The sequence below is a fragment of the Anomaloglossus baeobatrachus genome, chromosome 9 (genome assembly GCF_048569485.1).
Source record: "Anomaloglossus baeobatrachus isolate aAnoBae1 chromosome 9, aAnoBae1.hap1, whole genome shotgun sequence".
In the NCBI taxonomy this organism is placed as follows: Eukaryota; Metazoa; Chordata; class Amphibia; order Anura; family Aromobatidae; genus Anomaloglossus; species Anomaloglossus baeobatrachus.
Genome location: NC_134361.1, coordinates 6994528 through 7008132, shown reverse-complemented (window position 1 = coordinate 7008132; position 13605 = coordinate 6994528). Strand labels below are relative to the sequence as shown.

The 13605-nt window shown below is 44.1% G+C and overlaps 1 protein-coding gene across 4 annotated transcripts in view; it reads left to right on the top strand.

The window, feature by feature from the left end:
- PCDH19 (protocadherin 19) overlaps positions 1–13605 on the top strand; it is a 274931-nt gene that overhangs the window by 178063 nt on the left and 83263 nt on the right. For 2 of the 4 annotated variants that reach the window (XM_075323057.1, XM_075323054.1), the window contains exon 4: positions 7898–8067. In XM_075323057.1, the coding sequence (XP_075179172.1) occupies positions 7898–8067 (170 nt within the window). Of the gene's footprint in view, positions 1–7894; positions 8068–13605 lie in introns of all 4 variants that reach the window. The other 2 variants (XM_075323056.1, XM_075323053.1) reach the window with 1 other exon arrangement.

Below are 13605 nucleotides of genomic sequence, written 5' to 3'. Positions count from 1 at the left end.
GTGATTGAGAACATAGTTGTTGATCAATAATAAAAAAATCCTCTAAAATACAACTTGCCTAATAATTCTGCACACGGTGTATTGTAGCAGTGTAGACTGGCTGCATGCTGGGGGTTGTTGTCCTGCTGCAGAATAAATTTGGAATCAATCAGACACCTCCTGATGGTTTCACATGGTAGAGCAATGTCTTCCCGGATTAGTCAATAAAAAACTCACCGAATACTGAGGACGGAGGAGACGGACGGTCACAGAATACTGAGGATGGAGGAGACGGGCAGTCACTGAATACTGAGGATGGAGGAGACGGGCAGTCACTGAATACTGAGGATGGAGGAGACGGGCGGTCACTGAATACTGAGGATGGAGGAGACGAGCGGTCACTGAATACTGAGGATGGAGGAGACGGGAAGTCACTGAATACTGAGGACAGAGGAGACGGGCGGTCACTGAATACTGAGGACGGAGGAGACGGGCGGTCACTGAATACTGATGATGGAGGAGACGGGCGGTCACTGAATACTGAGCATGGAGGAGACGAGCAGTGACTGAATACTGAGGACGGAGGAGACGGGCGGTCACTGAATACTGAGGATGGAGGAGACGGGCAGTCACTGAATACTGAGGATGGAGGAGACGGGCGGTCACTGAATACTGAGGACAGAGGAGACGGGCGGTCACTGAATACTGAGGATGGAGGAGACGGGCGGTCACTGAATACTGAGGATGGAGGAGACGGGCAGTCACTGAATACTGAGGATGGAGGAGACGGGCAGTCACTGAATACTGAGGATGGAGGAGACGGGCGGTCACTGAATACTGAGAATGGAGGAGACGGGCGGTCACTGAATACTGAGGACTGAGGAGACGGGCAGTCACTGAATACTGAGGATGGAGGAGACGGGCGGTCACTGAATACTGAGAATGGAGGAGACGGGCGGTCACTGAATACTGAGGACAGAGGAGACGGGCGGTCACTGAATACTGAGGATGGAGGAGACGGGCGGTCACTGAATACTGAGGATGGAGGACACGGGCAGTCACTGAATACTGAGGATGGAGGAGACGGCCAGCAGTGAATACTGAGGATGGAAGAGACGGGAAGTCACTGAATACTGAGGATGGAGGAGACGGGAAGTCACTGAATACTGAGGACAGAGGAGACGGGCGGTCACTGAATACTGAGGATGGAGGAGACGGGCGGTCACTGAATACTGAGGATGGAGGAGACGAGCAGTGACTGAATACTGAGGACGGAGGAGACGGGCGGTCACTGAATACTGAGGATGGAGGAGACGGGCGGTCACTGAATACTGAGGATGGAGGAGACGAGCAGTGACTGAATACTGAGGATGGAGGAGACGAGCAGTGACTGAATACTGAGGACGGAGGAGACGGGTGGTCACTGAATACTGAGGATGGAGGAGACGGGCTGTCACTGAATACTGAGGATGGAGGAGACAGGCGGTCACTGAATACTGAGGACAGAGGAGACAGGCGATCACTGAATACTGAGGATGGAGGAGACGGGAAGTCACTGAATACTGAGGATGGAGGAGATGGGCGGTCACTGAATACTGAGGATGGAGGAGACGGGAAGTCACTGAATACTGAGGATGGAGGAGACGAGCGGTCACTGAATACTGAGGATGGAGGAGACGGGAAGTCACTGAATACTGAGGACAGAGGAGACGGGCGGTCACTGAATACTGATGATGGAGGAGACGGGCGGTCACTGAATACTGAGCATGGAGGAGACGAGCAGTGACTGAATACTGAGGACGGAGGAGACGGGCGGTCACTGAATACTGAGGATGGAGGAGACGGGCAGTCACTGAATACTGAGGATGGAGGAGACGGGCGGTCACTGAATACTGAGGACAGAGGAGACGGGCGGTCACTGAATACTGAGGATGGAGGAGACGGGCGGTCACTGAATACTGAGGATGGAGGAGACGGGCAGTCACTGAATACTGAGGATGGAGGAGACGGGCAGTCACTGAATACTGAGGATGGAGGAGACGGGCGGTCACTGAATACTGAGAATGGAGGAGACGGGCGGTCACTGAATACTGAGGACTGAGGAGGCGGGCAGTCACTGAATACTGAGGATGGAGGAGACGGGCGGTCACTGAATACTGAGAATGGAGGAGACGGGCGGTCACTGAATACTGAGGACAGAGGAGACGGGCGGTCACTGAATACTGAGGATGGAGGAGACGGGCGGTCACTGAATACTGAGGATGGAGGACACGGGCAGTCACTGAATACTGAGGATGGAGGAGACGGCCAGCAGTGAATACTGAGGATGGAGGAGACGGGAAGTCACTGAATACTGAGGATGGAGGAGACGGGAAGTCACTGAATACTGAGGACAGAGGAGACGGGCGGTCACTGAATACTGAGGATGGAGGAGACGGGCGGTCACTGAATACTGAGGATGGAGGAGACGAGCAGTGACTGAATACTGAGGACGGAGGAGACGGGCGGTCACTGAATACTGAGGATGGAGGAGACAGGCGGTCACTGAATACTGAGGATGGAGAAGACGAGCAGTGACTGAATACTGAGGATGGAGGAGACGAGCAGTGACTGAATACTGAGGACGGAGGAGACGGGTGGTCACTGAATACTGAGGATGGAGGAGACGGGCGGTCACTGAATACTGAGGATGGAGGAGACGGGCGGTCACTGAATACTTAGGACAGAGGAGACGGGCGGTCACTGAATACTGAGGATGGAGGAGACGGGCGGTCATTGAATACTGAGGATGGAGGAGACGGGCAGTCACTAAATACTGAGGATGCAAGAGACGTGCGGTCACTGACTACTGAGGATGGAGGAGACGGGCAGTCACTAAATACTGAAAACAGAGGAGACGGGCGGTCACTGAATACTGAGGATGGAGGAGACGGGCAGTCACTGAATACTGAGGACAGAGGAGACGGGTGGTCACTGAATACTGAGGATGGAGGAGACGGGCGGTCACTGAATACTGAGGATGGAGGAGACGGGCAGTCACTAAATACTGAGGACAGAGGAGACGGGCGGTCACTGAATACTGAGGACGGAGGAGACGGGCGGTCACTGAATACTGAGGACAGAGGAGACGGGCGCTCACTGAATACTGAGGACAGAGGAGACGGGCGGTTACTGAATACTGAGGACGGAGGAGACGAGCGATCACTAAATACTGAGGACAGAGGAGACGGGCGGTCACTGAATACTGAGGACGGAGGAGACGAGCGATCACTGAATACTGAGGACGGAGGAGACGGGCGGTCACTGAATACTGAGGACGGAGGAGACGAGCGATCATTGAATACTGAGGACAGAGGAGACGGGCGGTCACTGAATAGTGAGGACGGAGGTGTCTACCATATACGTTGGTGTCATTGTGTCTCGGAGTTTCGGGAGTTGCCGCCTCCTGGTTCTCGGGCGTTTCGGGCAGAATTCTCCGTCTCTCTCCGGGCTGATTGTTCTTCTACAATATTTTTCTTCTGTTTTGGAAACACCTGAACTTTTTTCTTCCTTTTTCCTGAGCATTTGGTTTTCTCTTTTCTGTGAAGTGTCTGAGCTCTTGGGTGTAATGTATCTCAGCGGCCCATTCTTCACAGCTCCGGAGCGCGATGAATGGTAGGTGGTCGCTCTGGTTTCTATGGATACAGAGAAAAAGAAGAAAAGTCTCTGTGAGCCGCGCACTAGAGCGCAAAGGATCCGGAGCGCCGGACGGCGGGGTGATTGTCCCAGCAATATATGTGCTGCCAGGCTGCGGTATCTAATCCTGCCCGGTGTGATACCGACTGCTCAGCCGTGTATCTAATCCTGCCCGGTGTGATACCGACTGCTCAGCCGTGTATCTAATCCTGCCCGGTGTGATACCGACTGCTCAGCCATGTATCTAATCCTGCCCGGTGTGATACCCACTGCTCAGCCGTGTATCTAATCCTGCCCGGTGTGATACCGACTGCTCAGCTGTGTATCTAATCCTGCCCGGTGTGATACCGACTGCTGAGCCATGTATCTAATCCTGCCCGGTGTGATACCGACTGCTCAGCCGTGTATCTAATCCTGCCCGGTGTGATACCCACTGCTCAGCCGTGTATCTAATCCTGCCCGGTGTGATACCGCCTGCTCAGCTGTGTATCTAATCCTGCCCGGTGTGATACCGACTGCTGAGCCATGTATCTAATCCTGCCCGGTGTGATACCCACTGCTCAGCCGTGTATCTAATCCTGCCCGGTGTGATACCGACTGCTCAGCCGTGTATCTAATCCTGCCCGGTGTGATACCGACTGCTCAGCCATGTATCTAATCCTGCCCGGTGTGATACCGACTGCTCAGCCGTGTATCTAATCCTGCCCAGTGTGATACCGACTGCTCAGCTGTGTATCTAATCCTGCCCGGTGTGATACCGACTGCTGAGCCATGTATCTAATCCTGCCCGGTGTGATACCGACTGCTGAGCCATGTATCTAATCCTGCCCGGTGTGATACCGACTGCTCAGCCGTGTATTTAATCCTGCCCGGTGTGATACCAACTGCTGAGCCATGTATCTAATCCTGCCCGGTGTGATACCAACTGCTGAGCCATGTATCTAATCCTGCCCGGTGTGATACCAACTGCTGAGCCATGTATCTAATCCTGCCCGGTGTGATACCTACTGCTGAGCCATGTATCTAATCCTGCCCGGTGTAATACCGACTGCTGAGCCGTGTATCTAATCCTATCCTGTGTGATACCTACTGCTGAGCCGTGTATCTAATCCTGCCCGGTGTAATACCGACTGCTGAGCCATGTATCTAGTCATATCCTGTGTGATACCTACTGCTGAGCCGTGTATATAATCCAATCCTGTGTAATACCGACTGCTGAGCCGTGTATCTAATCCTATCCTGCGTGATACTATCAGCTGAATGTGTATGTGCACAGTACAGAGCACTATGCCATCCGAGCTTTGTCATGGACACTATTGGTGGTGTTGATGGCCCTGTCATGGACACTATTGGTGGTGTTGATGGCCCTGTCATGGACACTATTGGTGGTGTTGATGGCCCTGTCATGGACACTATTGGTGGTGTTGATGGCCCTGTTATGGACACTATTGGTGGTGTTGATGGCCCTGTTATGGACACTATTGGTGGTGTTGATGGCCCTGTCATGGACACTATTGGTGGTGTTGATGGCCCTATCATGGACACTATTGGTGGTGTTGATGACCCTGTCATGGACACTATTGGTGGTGTTGATGGCCCTGTTATGGACACTATTGGTGGTGTTGATGGCCCTGTCATGGACACTATTGGTGGTGTTGATGGCCCTGTCATGGACACTATTGGTGGTATTGATGGCCCTTTCATGGACACTATTGGTGGTGTTGATGGCCTTTCATGGACACTATTGGTGGTATTGATGGCCCTGTTATGGACACTATTGGTGGTGTTAATGGCCCTGTTATGGACACTATTTGTGGTGTTGATGGCTCTGTCATGGACACTATTGGTGGTGTTGATGGCCCTGTCATGGACACTATTGGTGGTGTTGATGGCCCTGTTATGGACACTATTGGTGGTGTTGATGGCCCTGTTATGGACACTATTGGTGGTATTGATGGCCCTGTCATGGACACTATTGGTGGTGTTGATGGCCCTGTCATGGACACTATTGGTGGTATTGATGGCCCTTTCATGGACACTATTGGTGGTATTGATGGCCCTTTCATGGACACTATTGGTGGTATTGATGGCCCTGTCATGGACACTATTGGTGGTGTTGATGGCCCTGTCGGACACTATTGGTGGTGTTGATGGCCCTTTCATGGACACTATTGGTGGTGTTGATGGCCTTTCATGGACACTATTGGGGGTGTTGATGGCCCTGTCATGGACACTATTGGTGGTGTTGATGGCCCTGTCATGGACACTATTGGTGGTGTTGATGGCCCTGTCATGGACACTATTGGTGCTGTTGATGGCCCTGTCATGGACACTATTGGTGGTGTTGATGGCCCTGTCATGGACACTATTGGTGGTGTTGATGGCCCTGTCATGGACACTATTGGTGGTGTTGATGGCCCTGTCATGGACACTATTGGTGGTGTTGATGGCCCTGTCATGGACACTATTGGTGGTGTTGATGGCCGTGTTATGGACACTATTGGTGATGTTGATGGCCCTGTCGGACACTATTGGTGGTGTTGATGGCCCTGTCGGACACTATTGGTGGTGTTGATGGCCCTGTCGGACACTATTGGTGGTGTTGATGGCCCTGTCATGGACACTATTGGTGATGTTGATGGCCCTGTCATGGACACTATTGGTGGTGTTGATGGCATTGTCATGGACACTATTGGTGGTGTTGATGGCCTTTCATGGACACTATTGGGGGTGTTGATGGCCCTGTCATGGACACTATTGGTGGTGTTGATGGCCCTGTCATGGACACTATTGGTGGTGTTGATGGCCCTGTTGGACACTATTGGTGGTGTTGATGGCCCTGTCGGACACTATTGGTGGTGTTGATGGCCCTGTCATGGACACTATTGGTGGTGTTGATGGCATTGTCATGGACACTATTGGTGGTGTTGATGGCCTTTCATGGACACTATTGGTGGTGTTGATGGCCTTTCATGGACACTATTGGGGGTGTTGATGGCCCTGTCATGGACACTATTGGTGGTGTTGATGGCCCTGTCATGGACACTATTGGTGGTGTTGATGGCCCTGTCGGACACTATTGGTGATGTTGATGGCCCTGTCGGACACTATTGGTGGTGTTGATGGCCCTGTCGGACACTATTGGTGGTGTTGATGGCCCTGTTATGGACACTATTGGTGGTGTTGATGGCCCTGTCGGACACTATTGGTGGTGTTGATGGCCCTGTTATGGACACTATTGGTGGTGTTGATGGCCCTGTTATGGACATGTTCTGGCCTCATTGTTACGCTATCACTGCTTTGTCCTCGTACACTGCTCTATGTTTGTCATTGTTATGGGGCACTGTGGATAGATTCTATAATGGGCATTGTAATGTCGGCTCTGTCATGTAGGTGGCGCTATAAATGCCTCCGACATTGAGACCGGATGTTTTCTTATACGGCACCATAATATCTGAAGAAACCTGCCGTGTCTTGTGAAGTCCTCGTCATCTCAGGAACTTGTCAGCACAGATTACGCATAATACAACTCAACCCGCTCAGCTCTGCTACACGCGTCTGCCATGTGTAACAAGTCACTTAGTATAGAGAATTAATGTAAATGAATGAAAATTGACCCCTGACATGCGTAGTGGCCCCTGAGGAGCGTTGTGGCCCCTGACGTGCGTAGTGGCCCCTGAGGAGTGTAGTGGCCCCTGAGGAGTGTTGTGGCCCCTGAGGAGCGTAGTGGCCCCCGAGGAGTGTTGTGGCCCCTGAGGAGCGTAGTGGCCCCCGAGAAGCATAGTGGCCCCTGAAGAGTGTTGTGGCCCCTGAGGAGTGTTGTGTCCCCTGAGGAGTGTTGTGGCCCCTGAGGAGCGTAGTGGCCCCCGAGAAGCATAGTATCCCCTGAAGAGTGTTGTGGCCCCTGAGGAGTGTAGTGGCCCCTGAGGAGTGTTGTGGCCCCTGAGGAGCGTAGTGGCCCCCGAGGACTGTTGTGGCCCCTGAGGACTGTTGTGGCCCCTGAGGAGCGTTGAGGCCCCCGAGAAGCATAGTGGCCCCTGAGGAGCGTTGTGGCCCCTGAGGAGCGTAGTGGCCTCTGAGGAGTGTTGTGGCCCTTGGCTGGAGCGTCAGACTGGTCACACACCAGGTAATGTCACCTTTGTGCGCGCCGTGACTTCAGGGATGGACGATCTCTTGCTACAGATGGGTCCTGCAGTGCGAGAGGAGCGGACACTAAGCTATTGTTGTTTCTTCTTCCCAGCAGTTCAACCTTCAAGGACTTAGAGGGAAATAGCCTCAAGGACAGCGGCCACGAGGAGAGTGACCAGACTGACAGCGAACATGACGTCCAGCGAGGCTTGTACTGTGACACTGCTGTCAACGACGTCCTCAACACCAGTGCCAACTCCGTGGGGACTCAGCAGACGGAGCAAGGTACCGTGCACAACATGGCGGGGACTCTGCGAGGGTTCTCACTTGTGTCCAATATCTCTAAAGTGACAGTCTCTCGTCTGCAAGGACGAAACCCAGAAATAAAGAGCAACTGCGGTCACATCAGCTAAGAAAACAAACCAGGCAACAATGGCGAAGAAGACATCCCATAATATAGTCCCCTTACTACAATACAGTGTAAATTACACCCTATTAATAAATGCAAGAATGTACAAGAATATAACTACTATACTACTGCCCCTATATACAAGAATATAACTACTATAATACTGCCCCTATGTACAAGAATATAACTACTATAATACTGCCCCTATGTACAAGAATATAACTACTATAATACTGCCCCTATGTACAAGAATATAACTACTATAATACTGCCCCTATATACAAGAATATAACTACTATAATACTGCCCCTATGTACAAGAATATAACTACTATAATACTGTCCCCTATGTACAAGAATATAACTACTATAATACTGCCCATATATACAAGAATATATCTACTATAATACTGCCCCCTATATACAAGAATATAACTACTATAATACTGCTCCTATGTACAAGAGTATAACTACTATAATACTGCCCCTATGTATAAGAATATAACTACTATAATACTGCCCCTATGTATAAGAATATAAGTACTATAATACTGCCCCTATGTATAAGAATATAAGTACTATAATACTGCCCCTATGTATAAGAATATAACTACTATAATACTGCCCCTATGTACAAGAATATAACTACTATAATACTGCCCCTATGTATAAGAATATAAGTACTATAATACTGCTCCTATGTACAAGAATATAACTACTATAATACTGCCCCTATGTACAAGAATATAACTACTATAATACTGCCCCCTATATACAAGAATATAACTACTATAATACTGCCCCTATGTACAAGAATATAACTACTATAATACTGCCCCTATGTACAAGAATATAACTACTATAATACTGCCTCTATGTACAAAAATATAACTACTATAATACTGCCCCCTATATACAAGAATATAACTACTATAATACTGCCCCTATGTACAAGAATATAACTACTATAATACTGCCCCTATGTATAAGAATATAAGTACTATAATACTGCCCCTATGTACAAGAATATTACTACTATAATACTGCTCCTATATACAAGAATATAACTACTATAATACTGCCCCTATATACAAGAATATAACTACTATAATACTGCTCCCTATGTACAAGAATATAACTACTATAATACTGCTCCCTATGTACAAGAATATAACTACTATAATACTGCTCCCTATGTACAAGAATATAACTACTATAATACTGCCCCCTATATACAAGAATATAACTACTATAATACTGCTCCCTATGTACAAGAATATAACTACTATAATACTGCCCCCTGTGTACAAGAATATAACTACTATAATACTGCCCCTATGTACAAGAATATATCTACTATAATACTGCACCTATGTACAAGAATATAACTACTATAATACTGCTCCTATATACAAGAATATAACTACTATAATACTGCCCCTATGTACAAGAATATAACTACTATAATACTGCCCCTATGTACAAGAATATAACTACTATAATACTGCCCCTATGTACAAGAATATAACTACTATAATACTGCCCCTATGTACAAGAATATAACTACTATAATACTGCCCCCTATGTACAAGAATATATCTACTATAATACTGCCCCAATATACAAGAATATAAATACTATAATACTGCCCCTATGTACAAGAATATAACTGCTATAATACTGCCCCTATGTACAAGAATATAACTACTATAATACTGCCCCTATGTACAAGAATATAACTACTATAATACTGCCCCCTATGTACAAGAATATTACTACTATAATACTGCTCCTATGTACAAGAATATAACTACTATAATACTACCCCTATGTACAAGAATATAACTACTATAATACTGCTCCTATGTACAAGAATATAAGTACTATAATACTGCTCCTATGTACAAGAATATAACTACTATAATACTGCCCATATGTACAAGAATATAACTACTATAATACTGCCCCTATGTATAAGAATATAAGCACTATAATACTGCTCCTATGTATAAGAATATAAGTACTATAATACTGCTCCTATGTACAAGAATATAACTACTATAATACTGCCCCTATGTACAAGAATATAACTACTATAATACTGCCCCTATGTACAAGAACATAACTACTATAATACTACCCCTATGTACAAGAATATAACTACTATAATACTGCCCCTATGTACAAGAATATAACTACTATAATACTGCCCCTATGTACAAGAATATAACTACTATAATACTGCCCCTATGTACAAGAATATAACTACTATAATACTGCCCCCTATGTACAAGAATATAACTACTATAATACTGCCCCTATGTACAAGAATATAACTACTATAATACTGCCCCTATGTATAAGAATATAAGTACTATAATACTGCTCCTATGTACAAGAATATAACTACTATAATACTGCCCCTATGTACAAGAATATAACTACTATAATACTGCCCCTATGTACAAGAATATAACTACTATAATACTGCCCCTATGTATAAGAATATAAGCACTATAATACTGCTCCTATGTATAAGAATATAAGTACTATAATACTGCTCCTATGTACAAGAATATAACTACTATAATACTGCCCCTATGTACAAGAATATAACTACTATAATACTGCCCCTATGTACAAGAACATAACTACTATAATACTACCCCTATGTACAAGAATATAACTACTATAATACTGCCCCTATGTACAAGAATATAACTACTATAATACTGCCCCTATGTACAAGAATATAACTACTATAATACTACCCCTATGTACAAGAATATAACTACTATAATACTGCCCCTATGTACAAGAATATAACTACTATAATACTGCCCCTATGTACAAGAATATAACTACTATAATACTGCCCCTATGTACAAGAATATAAGTACTATAATACTGCCCCCTATATACAAGAATATAACTACTATAATACTGCCCCTATGTACAAGAATATAACTACTATAATACTGCCCCTATGTACAAGAATCTAAGTACTATAATACTGCCCCTATGTACAAGAATATAACTACTATAATACTGCTCCTATGTACAAGAATATAAGTACTATAATACTGCCCCTATGTACAAGAATATAACTACTATAATACTGCCCCTATGTACAAGAATATAACTACTATAATACTGCTCCTATGTACAAGAATATAAGTACTATAATACTGCCCCCTATATACAAGAATATAACTACTATAATACTACCCCTATGTACAAGAATATAACTACTATAATACTGCCCCTATGTACAAGAATATAACTACTATAATACTGCCCCTATGTACAAGAATATAACTACTATAATACTGCCCCTATGTACAAGAATATAACTACTATAATACTGCCCCTATGTACAAGAATATAACTGCTATAATACTGCTCCTATGTACAAGAATATAACTACTATAATACTGCCCCTATGTACAAGAATATAACTACTATAATACTGCCCCTATGTACAAGAATATAACTACTATAATACTGCCCCCTATGTACAAGAATATTACTACTATAATACTGCTCCTATGTACAAGAATATAACTACTATAATACTACCCCTATGTACAAGAATATAACTACTATAATACTGCCCCCTATGTACAAGAATATAAGTACTATAATACTGCTCCTATGTACAAGAATATAACTACTATAATACTGCCCCTATGTACAAGAATATAAGTACTATAATACTGCTCCTATGTACAAGAATATAACTACTATAATACTGCCCCTATGTACAAGAATATAACTACTATAATACTGCCCCTATGTACAAGAATATAACTACTATAATACTACCCCTATGTACAAGAATATAACTACTATAATACTGCCCCTATGTACAAGAATATAACTACTATAATACTGCCCCTATGTACAAGAATATAACTACTATAATACTGCCCCTATGTACAAGAATATAAGTACTATAATACTGCCCCCTATATACAAGAATATAACTACTATAATACTGCCCCTATGTACAAGAATATAACTACTATAATACTGCCCCTATGTACAAGAATCTAAGTACTATAATACTGCCCCTATGTACAAGAATATAACTACTATAATACTGCTCCTATGTACAAGAATATAAGTACTATAATACTGCCCCTATGTACAAGAATATAACTACTATAATACTGCCCCTATGTACAAGAATATAACTACTATAATACTGCTCCTATGTACAAGAATATAAGTACTATAATACTGCCCCCTATATACAAGAATATAACTACTATAATACTGCCCCTATGTACAAGAATATAACTACTATAATACTGCTCCTATGTACAAGAATATAAGTACTATAATACTGCCCCTATGTACAAGAATATAACTACTATAATACTGCCCCTATGTACAAGAATATAACTACTATAATACTGCCCCTATGTACAAGAATATAACTACTATAATACTGCCCCTATGTACAAGAATATAACTACTATAATACTGCCCCGATGTACAAGAATATAACTACTATAATACTGCCCCCTATGTACAAGAATATAAGTACTATAATACTGCCCCTATGTACAAGAATATAACTACTATAATACTGCCCCTATGTACAAGAATATAACTACTATAATACTGCCCCTATGTACAAGAATATAACTACTATAATACTGCTCCTATGTATAAGAATATATCTGCTATAATACTGCCCCCTATGTACAAGAATATAACTACTATAATGCTGCTCCTATGTATAAGAATATAACTACTATAATACTGCCCCCTATGTACAAGAATATAACTACTATAATGCTGCTCCTATGTACAAGAATATAACTACTATAATACTGCTCCTATGTACAAGAATATAACTGCTATAATACTGCTCCTATGTACAAGAATATAACTACTATAATACTGCCCCTATGTACAAGAATATAACTACTATAATACTGCTCCTATGTACAAGAATATAACTACTATAATACTGCCCCCTATGTACAGGAATATAACTACTATAATACTGCTCCTATGTATAAGAATATAACTACTATAATACTGCCCCTATGTACAAGAATATAACTACTATAATACTGCCCCTATGTACAAGAATATAACTACTATAATACTGCCCCTATGTACAGGAATATAACTACTATAATACTGCTCCTATGTATAAGAATATAACTACTATAATACTGCTCCTATGTATAAGAATATAACTACTATAATACTGCCCCTATGTACAAGAATATAACTGCTATAATACTGCCCCTATGTACAAGAATATAACTACTATAATACTGCCCCCTATGTACAAGAATATAACTACTATAATGCTGCTCCTATGTACAGGAATATAACTGCTATAATACTGCTCCTATGTACAAGAATATAACTACTATAATACTGCCCCTATGT